General features: G+C 48.0%; 1 protein-coding gene across 1 annotated transcript in view; it reads right to left on the reverse strand.

Annotated features, from left to right (window-relative positions):
• Positions 1 to 24,734, reverse strand: part of APX6 (ascorbate peroxidase 6) — a 41,027-nt gene that overhangs the window by 9,517 nt on the left and 6,776 nt on the right. Inside the window, exons 2-4 of the mRNA XM_086808053.1 lie at positions 14,112 to 14,244; positions 13,156 to 13,283; positions 13,000 to 13,070 (exon numbers count right to left, since the gene is read on the reverse strand). Coding sequence (XP_086664179.1) covers positions 13,000 to 13,070; positions 13,156 to 13,283; positions 14,112 to 14,244 — 332 coding nt within the window. The remainder of the gene's footprint in view (positions 1 to 12,999; positions 13,071 to 13,155; positions 13,284 to 14,111; positions 14,245 to 24,734) is intronic.

A 24,734-nucleotide genomic window follows, 5' to 3' on the forward strand; every position in this document is an offset into this window, starting at 1 on the left:
ACCGGAGGATTCAGAGCATCATTGCGAGGCATCGGGCTCGTCCGACCAGGCATCTCACTATGGCAGATATCCAGGCCATCCGGCAAAGACCCATGCTAGAGCTCCTAGGATGATTACCACTCCAGCCATATACTGTTGTACTCACTGTCACTTTTGTACTCCCCCATATTCATGTATCCATGTACTCATGTACCCCATTTTGACTAGTAGCATTAGCTTCCCACTCTCCCTAGTTGCTGCTTCCGGATGCTCCCTACTGATGTAATGTAGGGCTAGTCACTTACCTTCAGTTCTTTTTTTTCTTTTCCAGACAGTGTATCAGATGTCACATGGTTGTAACTTTGGTCTCATAGGTCACTTTGGCCTTTTGAAGACGTTAATATAACATTTCATTTCATTTCATCTCTCTCTCTCTCTATGAATGTAATACCTGCTGAGCACATATCAAATGATGCTAACACCACATTTGAAAATGATTTTTGTATCATGAATCAATACGTAGGACTAATGGCCACCTTCAACACTGAAGGTGTTTTGGTCCACTAGGTGCCTTCTTCTGTCCAGGGATCCATGCCCAAACAACCCAATGTGTCCGGCCAAACTTTAATGATGTCTGAACATAGACTTATAAACCTTATAAGTCACATAAATGACTTGAATCCCATGACACACATGCTTTGTGACCATCTTTCAGGCCAATCCTTGCATGTGAATGCTTCAGCTTCCTTCTCTGGAAAATCCCCGTTCTCGCCTTGGTTCCGTTCTGAGTGTGGGCTTACCCAAAACACTGATCAAGGCTAGTGAGGGGACCAAATGGTGACAATCTCTCTCTTCTCTCTACGGTCTATATATTACTATTGCATTACTGTTCCTCATCAATAGGCTTCGGGCTGGATCAAGTACATCAAGGCTTCCGCACATACAACATTGGTATTAGAGCATTCAAGCTCCGCCATCTAAGCACTAAGCTGTCCCAAGAAAGGTGCGCAAATCTGTGGAAGAATGCAACCATGATAGAATTTATGAGGTGGTTAGGAGTAGGCAAAGCCAAAGGAAAGCATTCTCTGGGAGTTATGTGCTCAAAGGAGCATACCTTTGGCTCTCAGAAGTGGAACAAAGGCAGACTCGGAGTGGAATTAGAGGAATGACAAGGTTTTCAGTCAAAGTGTCCGTCAAACCATCATCAAGTTTAGCAAGACTGGCCATGTCCACGTGCACACAAGTGGACATGGCCAGTCCTAGCTAATCCCTGAATACGCAGCAGTTTTAGGGTAGATTTAGGGCACAAGCAGGCTCAGGCAAGGAAGAAGCAGCAAGTCCACAAGCATCAGGCTTCAAGAAGCTGGCCAGCAGGTGCTCAGATATGGGTATCATTAGGGCTGGCCGACATGAGCATTCAGGGTCTTTTAGCATTTTATACTAGTCATGGACAAAGTGGAACTGGCCAACAGCAATCGGCCAGGTTACAGGGCATTAGTGGAGCCTATATAAGGCTAGGCCAGCATAAGACATAAATAATCCATCTGCTCCCCACCATGGGGCAGGTCAAAGTCAGTCCTAGATAGTCTTTTGTTCTAGAATTCGGTCCTCTTTTGGAAGGCCAAAGGCCATGGAAGTTGTACAGCAGTACACATCTTTTTGTATCATAGTAATATACTGAAAATACAGTTCATCTCTCTCCTCTCTCTGCGGTCTATTCGTTACTATTGCATTAGTGTTCCTAATCAGTAGGCTTAGGGTTGGATTAAGCACAACAAGGCTTCCATCATGCATGCAACATGTCATATATCTACCTCACAGTTACCTTCATTGGTCCCATCTTTTCTATGCCACCAACAGCCCAAGCCCGCTTGATGAGAGGTTATGCAGCCTTGGCTGTCCAAAGGTGCTTCCAAGCTCACTTCCAAGAATCCAATACTAAACGCTGGCTCTTTGACACATTGGTTCGCCATGTATAACTCTGTCCACACTGGGCTGCTCATGGGGTGCCTAACCAATATTACAAATATCTGGCACAATAGCCCTTAGTCATAGCAAGCAACAAGTCATGCGAAAATAGTTCTAGGCATGCAAACATGCGTGCCCGTGCAATTTGTCACAGCCAAACTTCTTGTTCACATAATATGCACAACATAGGTGTTCCTGGGAACGGAGGTGTTCCCTCGCATCTGGAGAGAGGGTATCCACAGGTTGCAAGGCCCGGATGGATCCATTGTTATAGACCCCCCTCATGCCAGAGCCATCGCCCCACAGATTCCTTCAGAGTCTTCTCACTGGTGCCCCCATTTCCTCAAAGGTGCTGTATGCGCGTGAGCGGGTGTTGCAGTATATGAAATAGGTGGTCCCTCACGCTCTCAGGACTTTCCTCCTGACCCCCTACACACTTGACGAGTTGGCAGAAGTTCGCAGAGGCTATGACCGCATTACCTAGGGGCAAATGCCCGGGAGAGGATGGACATCCAACGTCCCTATTTCTTCGTCACTGGGATCTCATGGAAAGCGGCCTCAGGGCTTCCTTCAATGAGATAATACTTATAGCCTACAGGAGCCACGTCGGAGAGGTTGTCTAACGGTTTGATCCACTTGATTCCTAAGGAGGGTGGTGATAGACTAGAGATTCGGCATTGGAGACCCATCACCCTCCTAGGGAGGGCCTACAAAATTATGGCCAAGGCCATCAACAACAGACTACAAACCTTTCTCCCTGACTTGATTCATGGTACACAGACCGATTTCGTTCAGGATCAAAGTATTTTGGACAACATCTTCACCTTTGGGAGGCGACTACATCGACTAGGATGTGTTAGCAGGATCGGATTGTGCTCCTTGATTTCAAGAAAGCCTATGATAGAGTAGCTTGCGGATTTTTGGAGGGGACAATGTGTAGGATGGGTTTCCCGGAGGAGTGGGTCTGAGGTGTATCAGGACTCTACTCGGCTTCACACAGCCACATTCTTATTCAGGGAGCTAGAGGTGACAAATATCAGTCAAAGTTAAGTCAGTTAAAGTAGCAAGTCAATGTCAGTAGTCCAGGGAGGAAGGATGAGAGAGTGTCCACACAGTCATCAAGTTTGGCAGAAGGGAATGTCACATGCACGCCCGTGCCATGGTTAATCTTCGGCATGAACACCATTAATCCCTGGTTAAGTCAACATCTAGCATCAGAATCATCATCAGTAGCATCAGTAGCGGCAGTAAATTCAGCAGTAGCAGCAGTCCATAATCATCACCATCATCATTAGGAGGGCTTGGAACCTTGTCGGCAGCCAGCAGGAGTTCCAACAGCAGGCAGCCAAGAGCCAGAAGGAAAATGCACATTGTGTGGGCAACATGGCAGTAAGTGCATAATTTTAAGGGGATTTTTCCTATTATTCAGGTCCATAGCAGGCCGACAGCCTCTATAGTTGGCCGACCTGGTCCTCAACATCATATATAAGCATCAGTCATTATTCAATTCATTCAAGTCATTTTTCATCATTCATCTAGCATATAAGTTAGTAGATATTATGTGAAGGGGTCAGAGGTCAACCCCTTTGGTCAGCAAGGGCCTGACCAAGGGCCTGATCATGTACATTCATTAAGCCACCCTTTTGTACCATATGAAATACAAGAAAAAACCCTAACACCAATCTCTCTCCTTGTTTAATCATGTTTATTCAGCATCTTGTTCTTAAGCAGGCTTAGGGTTGTGGATCAATACAGCAAGGCTTCCACACATGCCTTCCACGCATGCAACACCATTGCTAGGACTTCTTGTGCTGGTATTTCCCCTTCCTCCGTAAGGAGTTCTATGTCTTCTTTGCATTTAGTCATGCATTCCTCTTTGAAGCATTCCATTTCTTGACACATTTGGGCATGTAATTCTGCCTTGAATGCCTCTAGGTCCTGCATTTCCTCCTTCCACAGGGCGCCTTGATTCTTGAGGTTTGTTAGCTGCTTCTCGTGCTAGTTAAGGATTCTGTCCATGTTCTTGTTCTGGTCAGCCAGGAGGCTCTTCGAGCTCGTGTCCACCTTGTTTATCTCATCCGACATCTGTCCGCCATGTTTGAGGCACGTGTGTGGGACCTGCAACCTGGGCCAACAATAGTATCCATGTAATCGCATCATGGTACAAAAGAGAACAAAGACTAGAGCTGCACGGTAGGAATGTCAAATCCAAGCCATATGATACAAAAGGAGAGAGAAAGAGAGAGAAAGAAAAATGGATATATTGCGCGTCTACTAAAGACCCAATGGGCGTAAAATGGATATATTGCGCGTCTACTAAAGACCCAATGGGCGTATGAGACCAAAGTGATATAAAACTGTCCATCAAATCTCATCATGGAATACCAAGAGCATGGAACATGAGAGGAGCATCAGCCCCCAATAGATGGTATACCACTCTCCAAAATATCAAGCATGGAGCTAATGAGTATGGCCGAGAGGTCTCCCTCAGCTACGTCACGTGGAAAGGTAGCTCGATGGCGGTGGAGCATGTCTTGCATCTAGAGCTGATGAGGGGATCATAGCATGTCGGGGGGCGGTGCAAGGACGTCGGGCTGCTGGAATGCGGAGGCCCGGTCCAGGTAACTCCTCTCACGCGAGGTGGGTCTGGAGCAGCCCGATGTGTATCCACAAGATCCACTATATTCGTGTCCTCTAGCTCCTGGGTTTGGAAGAAGCTGGTGATGGTTGGCTCGCAACTTGCAAGGGAGGGGTCGGGTGGCTGGGGCGTCAAGAAAGTGTCCCTATGTCTGCGGAGCTCAAGCACGAAAAGCCCTAGGCAACGCTTGTCTGAGAAGTCAATGATCCTTAATTATTAATAGGTGTGGGAGGGCACTCTAGATGCCCAGTGAATATGAGATACAAGGAATGTTTCATTTCCTCTCCAAGGAGAAATTTGGCCCTCTGTGGCTCATTGATTTCCAAGCCCAGCAATGCCTCGGGTTTTGGACTGCCCGGTGTTTTCTTCTTCCGTCGCTTTTTCTTTGCTGCCCGTCGCCTTCGCGCTTAGCTGCTGCCCATCGCCTCTTTCTCTTGCGCTGAGTGCGTGTGCCTGCTTACATGGCAACGCTTGCCTGCATCAGCTGACTCACCTGCAACCAGCCACACGTGCGCCTGTGCCTGCCACGTCAGCGCTTGTGTCTGCAGCCAGCCATACGTCAGCTCCAGCAGCCACATCAGCTGCAGTCCAACCTGTGCAGCCAGCCGTACCACGTGTCGGCTGCCACGTCACCTGTGCCACGTCACTTGTTGGCTGCTGCTGACTGGTTGTGCTTGCAGGGGTGACCCACAAGTAGCCTTGAGAGAGAAGGAAACTGCTACACCTGCAACAAGGTAAGAGAAAATCACATATACATGCACATGAGCATGCACACACATGTACACACACACACACACCAAAGATATATTTGCATCCACACACGTGTACAATCTTACACATGCTCATACAGAATAAAACATGATCAGTGAATGTTAGACATGCTTACACATAATCACAGTGCTTAAGAAAAGAGGTAAAATACTTAGTCCTGTAACATACCCCCCCTCTTAAAACAAAGCAATCGTCCTTGATTGTTCATTCAAAGGATCTGCCAACTGAAACAGAACCTAAGAGACCAACGAGAAAGCTATGTCCTGCCAACTGAAACAGAACATCTGAATAACATAAATCAAGAGCATCCACCTCGTGAATAGTCATGCCCCCTAGATGCTTTACCTGCTCTGCTCATGGCCATCCCATAGGACCCACTATCAGCAGTACATCATGAACATGAGCAAACACTGATGCATATCAAACGAAAGTCTAGAATAGGGGTCCCCATTCTCTGAAGAGATTCGTATATCCATGAATCAAACCATGTGACTAGTACACATATATCATAGAAATCCCATAGGCAGATATACTGTTAGTTCAGTATCTCGGATGTGCTGATAAGAACACCAAGCGACTTCCAGATCTCATCCAAGTCAACTCTGTGACAAAGCGGAGTCACCCCCTCTTGAGTAACAGGTAGTACCCAGAATCCACAGTTGAACCTGTTGAAGCACTTTCTAAGGTAGGTTGCTGCCCGGCGCCCATTGAGCTTCGCTGCTGCCCGGCGCCCACACTTGCTGCACGGCTTCGCTTCTTTCTCTTGCGCTTGGCTGCACTGCAGCGCTTGCTACGTGGCAGCCGGCTGCCTGCCCTGTCATCGCCTGCAGCCAACCACACGACAGCCCCACGTGTCAGCGCATGTGCCATGTCAGTTGCACCTGCATCAAGGTAAGAGAAAGACCAAAAACATGCACATGTACATACAAATGGGCATGCACAAACATGTACTCACACACACACTAAACATGTATCTGTATCCTCACACATGTGTACAAACTTACATATGCATATACAGATCAAAACATGATTAGTGAATGTTAAACATGCTTAAAACATGATTACAATGCTTTAAGAACAAGAGGTAAAATACTCAGTCTTGTAACATACCCCCTCTTAAAACAAAGCAATCATCCTCGATTGTTCATTCAAAGGATCTGCCAACTGAAACAGAACCTAAGAGACCAACGAGAAAGCTATGTCCTGCCAACTGAAACAGAACATCTGAATAACATAAATCAAGAGCATCCACCTCGTGAATAGTCATGTCCCCCTAGATGCTTTACCTGCTCTACTCATGGCCATCCCATAGGACCCACTATCAGCAGTACATCATGAACATGAGCAAACATTGATGCATATCAAACGAAAGTCTAGAATAGGCGTCCCCATTCTCTGAAGAGATTCGTATATCCATGAATCAAACCATGTGACTAGTACACATATATCATAGAAATCCCATAGGTAGATATACTGTCAGTTCAGTATCTCGGGTGTGCTGATAAGAACACCAAGCGACTTCCAGATCTTCTTGAGCTTTAAAGCCCTAAGGAGTTGTTTCTTCTTCGCTGGTGTCGAACTTGAATTCTTCGAAGGTTGGTCCGAAGACTTTGCTTCAGTCGAGTTAGCCATAGGTGCACAGAACTTTCTTTTATGCTTGTTCTCCTGCTCGGTAACGGGTTTCGACTTGGAAGAGACCATTGTATCATCATAGATACAAGCTGAATGAATGGCTTCGTCCAATGTTTTGCATTTGTTATTTTTAACTTGTAAACGGTATGAGTCTGGTAAACCAGCTACGAAGAACCCCAAAAGAGTAGTGGGATATATACCTGTAACAATGCCGCAAGTACCACCAGGCCTCCTTGGCTTCTCCCTAGACAGAGCGATCGGGTGGAGCGAGTTAGATGCCTGAGACCCAGTAGTCTGAGGAGATGCTCCACCCAACAGCTTCAGATCTGAGAGATCCTCCAGAGTTACAAGAGTGCCCCTCCACACGCAGTGAATGTGGAGAGCCTCTATGCAGTCATAGCTACTGAGGACCCACTTTGATCCCCTCACATTGTATCATTGCATTGTATCAATGGCACTTACAGGGCTGTTGTTTTTTCTCTCAGCTCTATTTTATTTTCCATTCGATGATGAGAATCAAGATATGCCATGGACATTATTGTATCACTTTGGTCTCATAGGCCCATTGGGTCTTTAGTAGACGCTTAATATATATTTCTTTCTTTCTCTCTCTCTCTCTCTCTCTCTCTCTCTCTCTCTCTCTCTCTCTCTCTCTCTCTCGATAGTCATTGTAGTCCAAGTCCTACAGGCCCGAAAAGAGGGCAAGAGAGCATTCTATCGCAATGGCTGTGTCATCATCAATGGCAAGGCCACCGATTAGCGCCAAGCGGCCTATGGGACATCAGCTATGGAGGATCCAGATTCACAGATACACAGCAGTTTGGAACTGCAATGGAGCACTTTGGACACATCCTGGGAGGATGGAGGTCATGGAGGGACGGGACATCATACTACTTACAGAGACGCAGAGAGGGGGCTACCCAAAGTAGAGGGCTATCAGTGGGAGTTTACATACAGGGGGACCACACGGCAGAGCACATCGAGAGGATCTGGAGGTATAGCGGTACTCTTCAAGCGAGAGCTACAGGAGCGCCTACAAGTGGTAGCATGTGACCAGGAGGCTAGATACATGTGGATCAGACTGCAGCTCTCGGCAGACAGGGTGTTATACGTTGCTCTATGCTACTTCTCTCCTAGAGGATCGAGATATGCCATGACAGCAGAGAAGGAGAGTAGAGGGGAGGAGGAGGACCCAGGGCCATTGGGAGAGTCATCATATGCAGCCCTTTCAAATGAGATCATACACTACTCCAACCTGGGGGAAGTCCTTATGGGGGACTTCAATGCACGGACACAGAGCCGACAGTGCGACATTTATGATTTCGAGCACCCCGAAGTGATGCACACACTAGAGGTGGAGGACACGGGAGTTTGCAGGGTGCCATAGGACATGGGGCCAGATAACACCAGGTATGGTCATCACTTACTTGAGCTGGGAGCCCGACACCATCTCGTTATTTATAACGGGATGAGACAGTGGTAGGATTCAGGAGCACTGACATGCTTTCCACGATCAGGGGGGGTAGCACAGTGGACTACATCATGGGGTCCATGGAGACCACATAGGCAGTGACATCTTTCACCATCCCCCCTGTCCTATTGGTGCGGATCACACGTACCTCTTACTGTCACTGGCGAGCTCCACACCAGCACCCACACAGCCCACACACGCATCGCATACAACTTTCTACTTCACCCATGACTTGGAAGACATATATGAGCATCATGTATATGACGGGCTACTCCAGATGGATCCCTTGTCACCTCTAGACACACTCACCACCGAGCTGTCATCTCTACTACATACGGCTGCCACCCGCAGCTTCCCCCATCATACACACATTGCACACACAGATAGATCTGGGAGCATGCCCCAGAATTGGTGGTATGATGATGAGTGCAGAGAGCTATATAGACACCTCCGTGCCCAAAGAGCACTGGGGACCATTACACAGAGACAGGCGAGCCGACAGATGAGGACCCTCACACGCCGTAAGAGGCGTGCATATGAGGAGGCACAGTACTGGGATATATACCACCTACTCATGCTATCCGCCGGTTACAGCATGGGAGATCGGCTGACCACACAGGTATACAGAGTGAGCATCTTATTTATGCAGCTGACACACTGGGACCCTTTGTTGCTCACCTCTTTAATAGGGCACTAGTGGAGGGCCTACCAGCTAAGTAGACTATGCACACCATCGTGCCTCTCCACAAAGCGGGAGACATGCTAGACCCCAGCAACTACAGGACTGACATGATTGGTCATACATTGGCCAAACTTTATGGCGCAATGCTCGAGGCAGAGTTGCACTCATATGCAGAGAAGGAGGGACTGCGAGAACCAAGGCAGGCTGGATTCCGACGTGCTTTCTCCACTATTGACCATATATTCACTCTGTGATGTCTGATTGACCAGGCTAGGGCGCGGGAGAAGAGATTATTATGCTGCTTTGTGGATTCCGCAAAGCATTTGACACGGTGCCATGATGGAGACTCTTCCAGCGCCTATAGTCATTGGGGATCCCATCAAAGATCGTTTGGGGCATCTATGCTTTATATGAGCAGGTCCTCGGGCGCATACGATGCCCCGGGGGGCTATCTGATGTTATTGCTAGCACCATAGGTGTGAAGCAAGGATGCCCACTCTCTCCTACACTAATTGGGCTATACATCGATGAGGTGGCTGACTTCATTGGTCATGGTGGTGGGGACGGGGTAGACATCTCAGGTACCACAGTCCACATTATGTTATATGCAAATGATATTATTCTGGTCTCTGAGTCGCGGATGGGACTACAGCACCATCTCCATGCACTCGACGACTTTTGCACATAGAGGGGGATTACAGTGAACCTTGGGAAAACCAAGGCCATGATTTTCCACACCTCAGGGCCGGTTCGACGACATGCCATCTTCACACTAGCAGGAGGACAGGTAGAGGTGGTAGACTCATATGCGTACCTGGGAATTGCATTTACGACTCTGCCAGGAAGATTTACTATGGCACGGGCAGCCAGGGATAGACTCACACGAGGGTATGCAGCTCTGGCCATGCTAGAGAGACAGTGTCACCAGGCACATTTCCAGGAGCCCCGTACGAAGGGGTGGTTGTTTGACACACTAGTCACCCCTGCTTTGATGTATGCTGCAGCAGTATGGGCACCTGGCTCATGGTCTCAGATAGAGAGGCCTCATATTCTCATGCTCTCACGGATGATCCGCAGCAAACCCTCCATCCCACATGACATTGTCCGGACGGAGTTTGTTGCACCTCCTATGCTAGTAGAGAGGGCCCCTCTTCCAGACAATCTGCTTCATACACAGGATCAGAGATATGCCATCATATCGACTCTCACATAGAGCTTTTGAGGCGTCCAGGCAACTCGCGGAGAGTGGAGATAGGAGATCATGGTATTCACAGATGATACAGTGGCTCACTCAGCATGGTCTCGACATAGATCACCTGCCACCTTTCCAGTATGATATACATGCACCACACATCCAGCTCTCTCACAATGAGAGGAACAGAGTCCTTCGGCAGGATTTATGGCAGTGATACACTCAAGAGACTTGGATTACATCCAGTCAACCTCTACCGCCGAAGATGCTATACTACAGAGATCAGTTTATGCATATCTCAGCGGATGGATTCATACAGAGACCTGGATACATGGATGTGTACATGCCTCACAGTGCCCGAGTTGCGATTGGCCAGCTCAGAGTGTCATCACACCAGCTTGAGATTGAGGCAGGTAGGGTAGCACGGATCCCCATAGCAGAGAGGATATGCAGACTATGCCAGGAGGAGGTTGAGAGTGAGGAGCATTATGTATGCAGATGCAGAGCATATAGTGTCATTAGAGAGAGATACACCACCATCTTCAGTGGACATCCCTCACTCCGCCAGATCATGGAGTCCGTAGACCAGCGCAGATTTGGCCAGTTCTTGCTAGACACACAACGCCACAGAGAGACACTGCTACGGACTCATACCACAGGGAGAGGTGTGCGACAGCTCCAGCTCACTGATTTCTTCCAGAGATCTATCCCAATGCCTACCCTGACACAGGAGGGTGTTACACTTCAGCACGCTGCGGACCTCCGAGCCAGACGGAGACCGAGAGCACCAAGCTACCAGACTCCCAGACTACATCAGAGGGAGATCACAGAGATACGGGCTCGACATCAGCACCATATCCAGGAGCAGCTAGCTCACTTACACTCACACCCGGAGATCATGCTCCGAGGTATTTTTGCCTCGCCATCGCCTATGTATCACATATTACACCCCCATTATGGTACTGGTTGGAGCTAGACAGATCTGCATTGCATTCTTGTATACCCTACGCATATAGGTTGCATACTGAGCCTCTAGTAGTAGTGCTCCATCCATCACACCCCCCCCCTAGCTCAGTACTTTCATAGTTTATTTCATGTTCATTTTGTCCTTTTTTTTCTGGACATCCAGAAGACATTGACTTGTCTCATAGGTCGAGTTCGGCCTCTAGTAGACGTCAATACAGCTTTCTTTCTTTCTTTCTTTCTCTCTCTCTCTGCTCTGTCCCCTCCCCCTCACTTGCGCGTTCTCCTGTCACGCGTGCCTACTTGCCTATGCTCTCTCCCTCACACGCGTGAGCCCCGCCTGAGCCTCACCTAACTGCCGCTTTCTGCTGCTCGCGTGCCTGAGCCCCGCCACGCTGGGCCTGGTGTAGGGTACCATCAGGCCATAGCGGTCACCTCCATGCTGTGTCCCGCCCTGTAACAAGACTGCGGTACGTTGGGAGAGCCAGGCCAACAAACGTTGGCCATTACCACAATGCCGAAGAAACTCACCTACGCAAGTGCCCTCACCACACCCACCAAGCCATTGACCGGTCACAGCTCGAGCTCGTGGGAGGTGTTTCTCTTAGCAGAGATCGACAAGCTACGAGAAAAAAATGAAGCCTTGAAGAAGCAGCTCAGCAAAGTTGAGGCCAGAGTGGCCACTCTCGAGGGCAGGCCAGACCCAGTTCAAGAAGTTCACGAGCAGATCCAAGAAGCCAAGGAGTTCATTGACGCCACCAAAGGTATGCAACAACATGTGAAATTAGATGTTATTTCCACTATCAAGGAAGAAAAACTTCAAGTGTGGTTGCCCGAGACATTCGGGTAGGGGGACTCCCACAGGGTTGGGACAAGCAAGAGGTAAGGGAGCAAACCGAGATTGATGCAGATGACTACATCCCCGATATGGACATCTGGAAGAGGAGAATCAGCAGGGTTCTCCCCTCCATCGACATAGGCAATCCATATCTCATTACCCCAAAAGGGGGACAGGCCATCCTATGCTATGAAACCAAGAAGGACAAGATCAAGGTTTTGCGACAATCCAAGGCACTCCAAGGCACCAAGCTGTGGCTAGCAGACGAGCTTACACCTATGCAGCTCAAAAACAAAAGTGCAGAACTTGCTAAAGTTCGAGAAGCCCGCCAAGCTGGAAAGTGGGCTGTCTACCATGAAGGAAGAGCAATAATTGAAGACTTCTGGAAGCCTAAACCCCACTAACTAGCTCTCTCTTATGTACCACAAGCATTCATATTACACATGGTAGTTGACCCTTAGCTTTTTATTTTTATTTTCAATGTTCGCGCTTATGTGCACTTGCGCCTAAGTGCACCCCGAAGTGGATTGTAATGATTGTGATATCATGTCTTTTGGTCCCATATGCCTTCAAGGCATTCCACGGACGTTAATATGACTTTCTTTCTTTCTTTTTCTACTGATGCAAAGTTGGCACTCTATGAAGCTTTCTACTGTGCACACATCCTTGCTCTGAGCTCTAACATGACTTTAAATTGCATACACTTACTCACTGCAAAATCTTTTACTATTCATCACAATAATTTGTGATTTCAGTTGAACAGCGAGCCTTTTGTACTACAAGTGAAAGAGACTAGCCTTATAAATCATGATTTGTTTTTTCCCAAAGCATAGCATACTGAGCATTTTACAGCAAAAGACACTACCTTCATAGATCGATCCAAACCAGAATTCTCAGGTCTGCCCAGCTCATAAAGTATAGAGCCATTCATTCCCCCTGTATAGCCAAGCACCATTACATTATTTTGGCATTTAAAAGTATCTAACTATAGCTATAGTAAAAAGCAAACAGTTTCATCTACCTGTGCTTTTTGTGATATTGTAAGTCCCAGCATCATGAAAGACCAGACGAAGTATCCCAGCTGCTTTAGGCCTCTTTAGCACCTTTCTCAACTCCAGCTGGATAGTCTCCAGTTCCTCTTCACCAATCCTTTGATTCCTCATGCAAAACACAACATTGCATTCATTCCAGAGAAAAACGGCTAAACACAGGCTCAAACCTCATAAAGAAAACTTACAATGCAACTCCCTTCTCTAAACAACATAATGAAACAAAAGAAAGCTTGTCTTTGGGTGTTTCCTGCTATTGCTGCTGTGTGGATGTTCCCCCCGGATTCCCAGTCAAAATGGGCGGGCACCCACCCAAGCTTCAAGGGCAGTGTGTTTCAATAAGGTGGCCTGGATGTACCAAATAAGGCCCGCCCCTCTCCATTATAGATTAAACCCTTGAAGAAGGCAAGCACAAAGCAGCAAAGCCTTCTAGTCTCCTTGTTAGATTCATATGTCAACTCTAAGGCAACATTTAGACCTCAAGTAGAAGGTCCTTGAGCCTGGTGAAAGCTTCCTATATTCACATATCAGACAGTTGATTTTGTGGTAAATTCAATTCATGAAACAATAATGAGCTGCAAGTATAAGGAGATTTTGTTTGTAACCAAGCTGCAAGTATAAGGAGATTTTGTTTGTAACCAAGCTGCAAACATGATCTCAGCATATATAACTTGCATAACTCAAGACACTCTAAAATTCTTTCCAAAATCCATTACATGTGAGACAATATTAGAGATTAAGTTGCAACTTGCTTCATTAGTGGAGAACCTATACGCTAAGCAGTACCATATTTTCCAGCTTTTGTCTGTATAAAACATAATCAAATTTTCAAAACACAAAAATGCACCATCTTTGACAAAACCTTGGCGCCTTGCATCATGTCATACCAATGAAGAACTTAGGATTCAAGCCATCGTAGAAAACCAACCCCAATCCCTCTTCACTTGCATGTGAGCTTGTGCTTGCTAGATCTTGTCCCAAAGCCAGTAAGATGAGAGAGAGAAGCCTTTCCGTAAATCCTCTCCTGCTCACCATCCGGGATATTGATTTCTGAAATTCACCTGCAAGTGATTGAAAATTTAGTGAAATCATATCATAATCTGCATAATCCTTAAACTGCTCGCCATGCAATCATCGTCCTCTCTTCTCTTGTTAATACAATCTTTCTTTCTTTCTTTCTTTCTTTTTTTCTCTCTCTTATTCCATGATGAGATATGCCATGGACATTATTGTATCACTTTGGTCTCATAGGCCCATTGGGTCTTTAGTAGACACTTAATCTCTCTCTCCCTCGTCACACCAGCCTTGATGTATGGAGCAGCCTTCTGGGGGGGCAGATTTATCCGATAAGGATTGGCAGCGAGTTGAGAGGCCCCAGGTCATGATGTTCTCCCGTATGATCCGCAGCAAACCATCAGTCCCACACCAGATTATCCAGGCAGAGTTTGCTGCAGCCCCGATGGTAGTGGATGCACTCTTCCAAACAGTCACATACCTCCATCGCATCAGTCACATGGATCCCCATAGGTACCCGAGGCTTGCCCTGGAGTCCTCCAGACAGCTAGCACTTGAGGGCCACTTTGGAGTATGGTATGCACTAGTTTCCACTTGGTTCTCAGTATATGGGCTCCGCATGGACTGCCTACCCCCCCTTCAGTACAGTTTGGACTCCCCTTTTCTCCAGAGCTCTCACGAGGATACCAACCGGGTTATCTGGTTAGATCTTCTCAGCCTCTACACACATTGCACATGGATCACACCTCCAGAGCTCCCCACGAAGATGCACTTCTACAGAGATCACTTCCTCACACTCACTGAGGATGGCTTCATCCAGCAGCCGGGCTACTTGAGTGTTCACATGTCCCATGCCATGCAGATTGCGATTGGCCAGATACGGGTTTCATCCCACCGCCTTAGAGTGGAGATAGGTAGAGCTAAGTGCATCTTCAGAGCCAGGAAGGTCATACGGAGACCCAGAGAGGGGAGGATATGCCGACTATGCCACACAGAGGTTGAGACAGAGGAGCATTACATATGCTGCTGCCCAATATACTATGACATCCGCGGGAGGTTTTACTATCTATTTCGTGAGGGATTTGGTCCACTCTCCAGGTTTATTGACTTCCAAGACCAGTGTTGCCTAGGCCTCTTCCGGATAGATTCTTTGAGATACTGGGATGCATACAGATACACATGTCACATGCTATGCGTATCACGATCGGCCAGCTCAGGGTACCCTCCCACCGCCTCAGAGTAGAGACTGGTAGAGCTGAGGATATCCCACATGAGGAGAGGACATGCACAATATGCATCACAAGAGCGGTAGAGGATGAGGCTCATTATATGTTCAGTTGCCCGGCTTACTATGAGATACGGGGGAGATTCCACTGCCTCTTCCAAGAGGGATTCGGACCACTCACACAAGTGATACAGTTTGAGGATCAGAGGTGCTTGGGCATGTACTTGATGGAGCTCAGACAACACAGGGATGCAGTGTTGAGGCAGCATGCTGAGAGACAGCCCCAGCTCCGATAGGACACCTCACAGAGAGCCATCACAGATTTCTTTGTGGTACACACATCCACATCGGAATCCATTGCCCACAACAGTTCCTATACTACGACATTAGAGCCCACCACCCGTACCCACGCTCCAGCTCCACGCCCCAAAGGAGTTCTTAGCGAGAGAGCTCGATCCTTTGTGCAAGCTAGACATCCCCGACCCAAAGCGTCAGGTCCCTCCACCACACAGAGACGGATTCGTGAGGTTCTCCGCCGACATGACATGCTCCCATCACAAAGGCCTGACATTCACTCCACCATCATATCGGTTTTTGCCGAGGCGGGTATTGTCATTAGTTGAACACAGCATATCTCACTCTACACACGGTCATCTGTTGATCACATGTATTGTCAGATGTTTTCATTTTACTTTTTCTTTCAGTTTTCCATGGCTCAGTATATCCATGGTACCATTGTATTACTTTTGGTCTCATAGACCCTTGGGGTCTTCCGTAGACATTAATATAACCCTCTCTCTCTCTCTCTCTCTCTCTCTCTTTCGACCAGAGATTGAGCAATCAGGCCAGCAGGCATTGCAGCTAGCCCCAGAGTATAGCCGCACTAGAGGTACAGTGATTGATCGGGCTATAGAGCTGGGGCGGTCCAGGCGCCCCAAGATGAGAGGCCCATCTCGACACCGGCGGAGACTACAACAGAGGATCAGGACCATACTAGCACGGCATGGGAGACGTCCAGTCAGAGTACTCACCATGGAGGACATTGAGGATATCCGCCATCGACCGATGAGAGACATCTTTGGATAGTGATGTGTATGATGCTTACCTTTGTTGCTGGAGTTTTCCTCCAGATGTTATCCATTAGGAGCTCCTAGTACCGTACTTTTCCTCATAGTTGTTTCAGTTTCAATTAGTTGTTTAGTTGTTTTTAGCTTTTCTTACACAGACATTGTATCAGATCCACCAATTGTTGTAACCTTTTTGGTCTCATAGGTCATTTTGGCCTTCTGAAGACGTTAATATATCATTTCATTTCATTTTCATTTCTCTCTCTCTCTCTCTCTCTCTCTCTCTCTCTCTCTCTTCAGGACTGAGATCCAAGGCAAAGACAACCGGGTAGAGGAAATGTACAAACAGCTACAAGATGAGATGCGACAAGAGATGGAAGCTTGGAAGGACGCATGCTTGGCTGCATGCATGGAGAAATGTATGGAATTATGCAAGGAAAAGATGCACAGGTATGGCAAAGAGGAAGGAGAGCTAGCCACACAAGAAGCTCTTGCTCTAGAGATTGCCCAGTTGCGAGACGCCAATGCCAAACTTGAGACAGAACTAGAGAAGGCTAAGAAGGCAATCACATCAGAGATTCAAGAGGCCAAATCAAGATTCTGGGAGGAGCATGCATGCCTCTGAAAAGACATGGAAGCAACCAAAGAGGAGGTTGGAGAAACCTCCAAATGGGTTGAGGTTGTGAAAAAGCAAAAAACAGTCCACACCCCAAATGCCACATCCATCATGACGGCCATGCTTGAGAAAGAGAGGCGTCGCCAATCTAGGGCTCTACATGTGCAAGTGACAAGCTTGCAAGCGGGCAACTCACCAAAAGAGGACGTTGAGACTTTATGCAAATAGATGGGCCTCACTAACACCCCTTTTGTAGATGCTTGGCAAGCCAGGAAGGACTTGACGCGGGAGAGGCCTCTCCTCCTCAAGTTCAAAGATACGGAGTCCCGTTTGGCATTCTTGAAGAAGAGGACCACCCTCCGAACCACCAAAATCTACCTTGGAGATGACCTCACCCCCCTACAGGTGGAACATAGGAAAGTCGGGATGGTTCAGGTTATGGAAGCGCGCAAGGCAAGAAAATGCGCCGTTTATCGTGATGACCGAGTCATCATCTCACAGATGATAAACGCCCCACATGACAGTGCGGGGTCTATGAGACCACAGATACATTAAGGATGGGAGTATGGAATTGCAATGGAACTCTATGATCAGACACAGAAGGCTTCACAAAGACTTACATAGATAGGGATATTATCTTCTACACAAAAACGCATCAAAGCCCTGAGAGAGGGCTACCCAAAGCGGAGGGTTACACATGGGAGTCAGCTTTCAGAGGACAAACACGCACCACCGGGGGGGGGGGGGGGGGGGTGGGGGGGAGTGGCATGCTTGTTTCGCCCTCATTTGAGAGCCATGCTCAATGGTTAGACACAATGAGGAGGCTCGCTTTATGTGGATGCGATTAGCCAGGCCTGGCTTGAGAGTGATACATATTGCAATATGCTACTTCCCACCACAGAAATCTGAATATGCATGCAGGTTGACAGAGAAAGGGGAGATTCCATATGCACCATTATTTGCAGACATTGCAGAATCCTCCCAACATGGAGAGGTCCTCCTATTAGGAGACTTTAATGCACGTACAAAAGGGGAACAAGTGCAGACATGACTTCTAGGAAGATGCCATCGTGTTGTTAGAAATTGACTTGGCTGAGATGGGCCTCCACCAAGATATGGGGAATGCAACACCATATGGTAGACACTTCTTGGAGATGGGGGCTATGCATGAGCTGGTTATATATAATGGGCTGTCCAGATGGCCGCAGTCAGACAGCCTTACATCTTTTCCCCATGGGGGAGGCACTAGTACGGTGGATTACCTCATGGGGTCTCCCGCTCTTATACCACACATCCCAGACTTCACCATCGCTCCTCCCCCCATACTAGCTGACCACGCATTACTTTCTTTCACGATCTCATGCCCCACCTTACCACCCACACCCACACCCCCTACCACCACCTTCACTTGGATTCATTTCCATCATAATCTTGACCACATCTATGAGAACCACTTCTCCCGCCACATTTCAGCTCTCGACTTATCCCTCCCTATCTCCACCATTACATCCCAGCTTTCCTCCATCATCCATGACTCCGCACACGCTAGCTTCCCCTACACCACATGCTCCACAGCAAGTTTGCGAGTGGGATCCCAACCCCAGAATGGATGGTATGATGAGGAGTGCAAAACCACCAAGCTTCACCTCTTACGCCAGAGGGAACATGGGCTGATTTCAACACATAAGATGCAACGCGTTGCATCTTCTATACATTCACTCACCAAAAGAAACAGGCATTTCTCGCCAGATGAGAACAAGAGTTATACCGGCTCTTTTTGAGTGAGGACAACTCAGAAGCTTGGCGCATTCTTGAAGAAAAAAGAGCACCTACGCCTATCACAGATCCTAGCCTTTGGGAAGCCTATGCACGATAGCAGTATGATGTGCCAAACCAACCTATACCACAAATGTCAAACATCCCTTGACCTACATCATCTTATCTCTTTGATTCCCCCAACTCAGAAGCTTGGCGCATTCTTGAAGAAAAAAGAGCACCTACACCTATCACAGATCCTAGCCTTTGGGAAGCCTGTGCATGACAGCTGTATGATGTGCAAAACCAACCTATACCACAAATGTCAAACATCCCTCGACCTACATCATCTTATCTCTTTGATTCCCCCAATGTCACTAGGGCTCTTAAAACGCTACATAATGGGAGAGCAAAAGATCATGAGGATCTACGTGCGGAACATTTTGCCCACGGGCACCACAAACTGGCTCCCATTCTTGCTAGTTTTTTTAATAGAGCACTCTGTGAAGGCTTCCCACCCTCCTAGACTACCAACACCATTGTCCCCATCCACAAAGAAGGAGACCCCACGGACCCAGGTAACTACAGGACTATCATGATTGGTCCCACAATGGCCAAAATCTATGGGGCAGTACTAGAGGACATGATGAGCTCTATGGCAAAGAGGATGGGAAACAGAGCATCAGGCCAGGTAGGCTTCAAAAGAAACTTCTCCACACTGGACCATATCTTTACTTTACGGGCTATCATAGAGGAGGCGAGGTCTTCAAAGAGACATGTGTATTGCTGCTTTGTGGATTTCCGCAAAGCCTTTGACATCATCCCTCGATCCCGTCTCATAGGACGCTTGTAGGAGCTCCAGTTCTCACATGAGATGATATGGGGTGTGATGGCACTATATGAGGCAGTACTTGGTCAAGTACGTGCACCCGGTGGAACCTCGGGAGATATATGTAGCACTATTGGGGTTAAGCAAGGCTGCCCACTCTCACCTACACTCTTTGGCCTATACAATGATGAGATCGCAGTATTTGTGGATAGTTTCGGAGGGAGAGGTTCACCATTGGCTCAAACAGTAATGCCCATATTGCTATATGCTGACGACATTGTCTTGATCTCAGATTCAGCCGAGGGTTTACAGAAACACAGGGAGAGAGACCTCAAGGTCAATTTGGGCAAAACCAAGGCTATGGTCTTCAACACATCTTATGCAGTCACCTCACGATTTTCTTTCATATACAAAGATGCCCCAGTGGAGATTGTGCAGAAGTACTCGCACTAAGTGCTGGCTCTTCGATGCTCTCGTACGACCAATGGCTATGTACGGTGCAGCCTTTCGCCTAGGGAAGGATCACTAGAGGAGCATACAGAGGCTACAGGTGATGATGTTGTCACGCACGATCAAGAGTAAGCCATCTGTACCACATGACATTCTACATGCAGAGTTTGGGGTGGCCCCACTAGTTACAGATGCCCTTTTTTAGACTGTCTGAAACCGGCCTGAACGGGCGGTGAAACAAACACTCGCACATAAAACACTTCAACGCCATTGAGGACCTAGAAAAGGAAAACAAACAGGGGGAGCTAGAATGCTCCTGCAAAACAGTACACGGACACCGATTGGCCCCAAAACGCAGTGGCGCCCCTTGCGGTATTTCTTTAATTGATTAAAAGAGCTTTGATTACAATAAGGCTAGAAACTCAGCCGTCTCAGTAGAACCCCTGAAGCCTGCAAAGAACCTACATCATGGCTTCTTGTCCACTCGGCATCCACAAACAAGTCCAACCATTGTTCGCATCGAAAGACTCTCCCACATTGAGTCTGCATACAGAAACTTTCTCCTATGATCAAGACTGCCACAACCATCCATAGCCTCTCACACTATGAACAGCATCACACCCTGACACTTCCAGTGCTTCTGCATCACAACACAGACTCCCAAACTGTCTCTCAAAAGAGAACTCGTATCACAGCACAGCATACCATACAGTCGACACACCTGTACCAACCCTCTCTACCTTCCAAGGGTACTATCCATCTCTGTCATGGATTCCCTGTCCCCTACCCAATCAGTAGCAAGGCTGTACCAAACATGTGTCCATTCCTATACCCTCTGCCTGCATGTGACCTATGTCCTGGAGAAACCCAAAAATATGTTTCCTCGTCGAGAAACTTACGACCTGTTTCCCCATGAAACATCTGGCAACATAAAGATGCCCATAACTGTAGGTCCCACTGTTCCTTTCTAGCAGGAAGAAAACAATCTGCTCCATGAGCACGCAGCCATGCGAGCTTGCATCACTCCCATGCCAAGAAACATAACCAAATGACCTGTACTTGCAGCCAAAAACCCAAGCACATAGCTGAATTTGCAGCCAAACAAAAACAGCCCATAAACTGTCCCAAAGCAGTCCCGAACCCAAAGCAAAGAGAAGCTGAAAGTTCCATCAGTTGAACGCCATCGACATGATGTCTATGTTCATGAAAAACCAGCCCCTGTCCACCTTTGTGTCCAAAGAAACCAGCCCTTGTCTACTTTTCAGCAGAGGGAGAGAGAGAGAGGGAGAAAGAGAGAGAAAGCAGTACTGGCTGTCCCCACATGTACGCCCCTGTTTCTCCTGCAGTCCCCTCTTTCCAAGAGAGAGCCTCTCATGCCCTGTTCAGTCCAGCACCTCTGCAGTCTGTCCACGTGGAGTCCATGCAGATAGTCTCTTTGCACCAGCTTTTCACTAGGAAGGGGGAGAGACCCACGCTCTGTTCAGTCCCTGCCCGACTGTCTTCTCCTCCACGCAGCCGACTTGTACCTGCAGTCCAGCCCCTTGCGCGTAGAGAAAAACATGCGCTGCTCTGTCCAGCGCTGCCTGTACACGCCTGTACCTGCGCAGCCAGATCTGTCCAACGCCGCCTGCAGCAAAACTGTCCAGCGCCTGTTTCTGTCCTATCCGTACAGTCGTACAGATCTGCATGAATTCTCCTGTGCGCAGCCAACATGCAGTCCACTTCTCCCAAAAAGCACCTGCTTCCTCAAGAGATAGGCGCCCCTTTTGCCTGCCAGCCCCTCTTTTTCCCAAAAAGCACACGTGGCCCCAAAATAGCATAAGGGCCACGTTTTCTTTCATGAAGGGCATTATAAAGATTTTTAAAGGTTTTTTTGAAACCTTTTAAGTTAAAATCTTTTTGCCCCCTTCACACTTGGGGTTGTCCACACATGGGCTTACTTTTTGACTCCAACATGATGCCATTCACACTGTCCACCATGTCCCCGTGCACACCCGCATACTGTCCAGAGAGGAAAACACAGGGTCGTGACACTGTCACTTATATTCAGCATGTATACACGCTTGATAGAGATCGCCTCCCACGCCTAGCACTAGAGTCCTCTATGCAATTATACTGCGAGAGGGAGAGGGAGCGATTGAGACGAGCTGGACTGCCCTCCTCCTCAACGACATAGTCACCACCATTACCAACACATGCATGGTACTTTGAGGTAGTCGAGTGGTTTCATGCACATGGCATATAGATGGACCGTCGCCCCCCGTTTCAGTATAGCCTGGATTCCCCCTACCTTGATCTCTTGTGAAGAGATCAACCGGATCATCCGGTTAGATCTACTCAGGCTACACGTACACCAGACATGGGTGTCTCCGTCAGAGATTGGTAAGAAGTGTGAGTTCTACAGTGATCACTTCTTGAGACTCTCCGAGGATGGATTCTTTGAGATACCGGGATACATACAGATACACGTCACATGCTATGCGTATCACGATCGGCCAGTTCAGGGTATCCTCCCACCGCCTCAGAGTAGAGACTGGCAGAGCTGAGGATATCCCACATGATGAGTATCACAAGAGTAGTAGAGGATGAGGCCCATTATATGTTCAATTGCCCGGCTTACTATGAGATACGAGGGAGATTCCATTGCCTCTTCCGAGAGGGATTCGGACCACTCACACGGGTGATACAGCTTGAGAATCAGAGGTGCTTGGGCATGTACTTGATGGATGGAGCTCAGACGACACAGGGATGTAGTGTTGAGGCAGCAAACTGAGAGACAGCCCCGTCTCCAACAGGACACCTCATAGAGAGCTATCACAGATTTCTTTGTGGTACACACATTTACATCAGAATCCACTGCCCACAACAGTTCCTCTACTACGACATCAGAGTCCACCACCCGTACCCACACTCCAGCTCCACGCCCAGAGGAGTTCTTAGCGAGAGAGCTCGATCCATTCTACGAGCCAGACATCCCCGACCCAAAGCATTAGGACCCTCCACTGCACAGAGATGGCTTCGTGAGGTTCTCCACCAACATGACACGCTCCCATCACAAAGGCCTGACATTCAGTCCACCATCAGATCGGTTTTGGCTGAGGCGGGTATCGTCATTAGCTGATCACAGCATATCTCACTCTACACAGGATCATCTGTTGATCACATGTATTGTCAGATGTTTTCATTTTACTATTTCTTTCGGTTTTCCATGGCTCAATATATCCATGGTACCATTGTATTACTTTTGGTCTCGTAGACCCTTGGGGTCTTCCGTAGACGTAAATGTAACTTTCTTTCTTTCTCTCTCCATGGTGTGAGCAACCCCCCCCCCTCCCTCCCCTTTCTCTGTTCGCGCTGCGCACTGGTGGCTGCCCTGCTGCTCACACTCAATGTACCTATTGTTCACGCTCCTTCCCTCTCACGTGATGGTGCCTACTGTTCGCCCTGCCCTGTTGCTGTGTGTTGCGCACCCCCTGTGCCTCGCTTTTCGCTGTGCTACCTGCTGTTGTGCGCTGCTCAGGCCCCCAAGGCAGCAACTAGGAGGGGAATAGCCAGAATGGACCTACAAGAGTTGAAGGCATACATCAAGACTATGGACGACAACACCAAGAAGACCTCCGTCAAGCAGAAGGTGTTGGACAGCATCCTGAACCAACATGAAAAACATTTGGAAGGCCTTCACAAGGAGATACAGGGCAAGAATAACAAGATTGAAGAACTAGAGGCAAAGGTGAACCACCAGGAGGAGGAGGAGATTCGGACACTAAAAGAGACCCAAATGCAACAACAGGCAATGCCAAAGGCTGCCCCATTGATAGGGGAACTCCGGGCACAAATGGAAACCCTAAAGGCTCATGTCAAGGACCATACAATGGAGGAAGGGGAACTGAATATACAGGAGGGTCTAAAGACGGACTTGGAGCAGCTGAACTCAGCGAGTGATAAATTGCGGGACACAGTGAAGAAGCACAAACCCCCATACAGCATCATACATGAGACAATCGAGGTGGAGAAACACAGGAAGGATAGGCCCTCCATGTGTGAGTGCGGGGGTTGTAGGTGGGGGCTTCCTGTCACCATTTGGCCACCCAATTGGTCCACCCATGCTTTCTCATCATGTATGTACATTTACATTGGACTAGTGTCCATGGCAGTTGTATATGCCAGGGATTGACGCCACTCATGTGATATTGTAGACTTGGCTTTCCGTTGGGACTTGTGCCTTTCTGTACATGCCCAAAAATGCCTGGTGGATTGGTGTTCCATTGGGTTTGGTACCCCGTGTACTTGCCTAGAGCACGTCTATTTTGGTATAGTCTCATGAACGGGGATTGTCCATACCAGTGCTGTGCTGCATTGCATAGCATCTTTATGTGCTTGCTTGCAATGCTGTTTTCATGCTTGCTTAACCAATGTGTAGTTCCGGGTAAGGGGACCCCCACCCGCGAACCATGCATCTGAAACTGTCTGATGACATGGTTATGTGGCATGTGATAGGTGGTAAGTATTGGTCATAAACCTAGCCTTAGGAGTTAACACTAATTTATAAGTGAGTGTGTACACACTTCATTAAGTTTTGGGCGACCAAAACTCAC

Source organism: Cibotium barometz, chromosome 14 (assembly GCF_041138505.1).
Source record: "Cibotium barometz isolate CiBa-2024 chromosome 14, ASM4113850v1, whole genome shotgun sequence".
In the NCBI taxonomy this organism is placed as follows: Eukaryota; Viridiplantae; Streptophyta; class Polypodiopsida; order Cyatheales; family Cibotiaceae; genus Cibotium; species Cibotium barometz.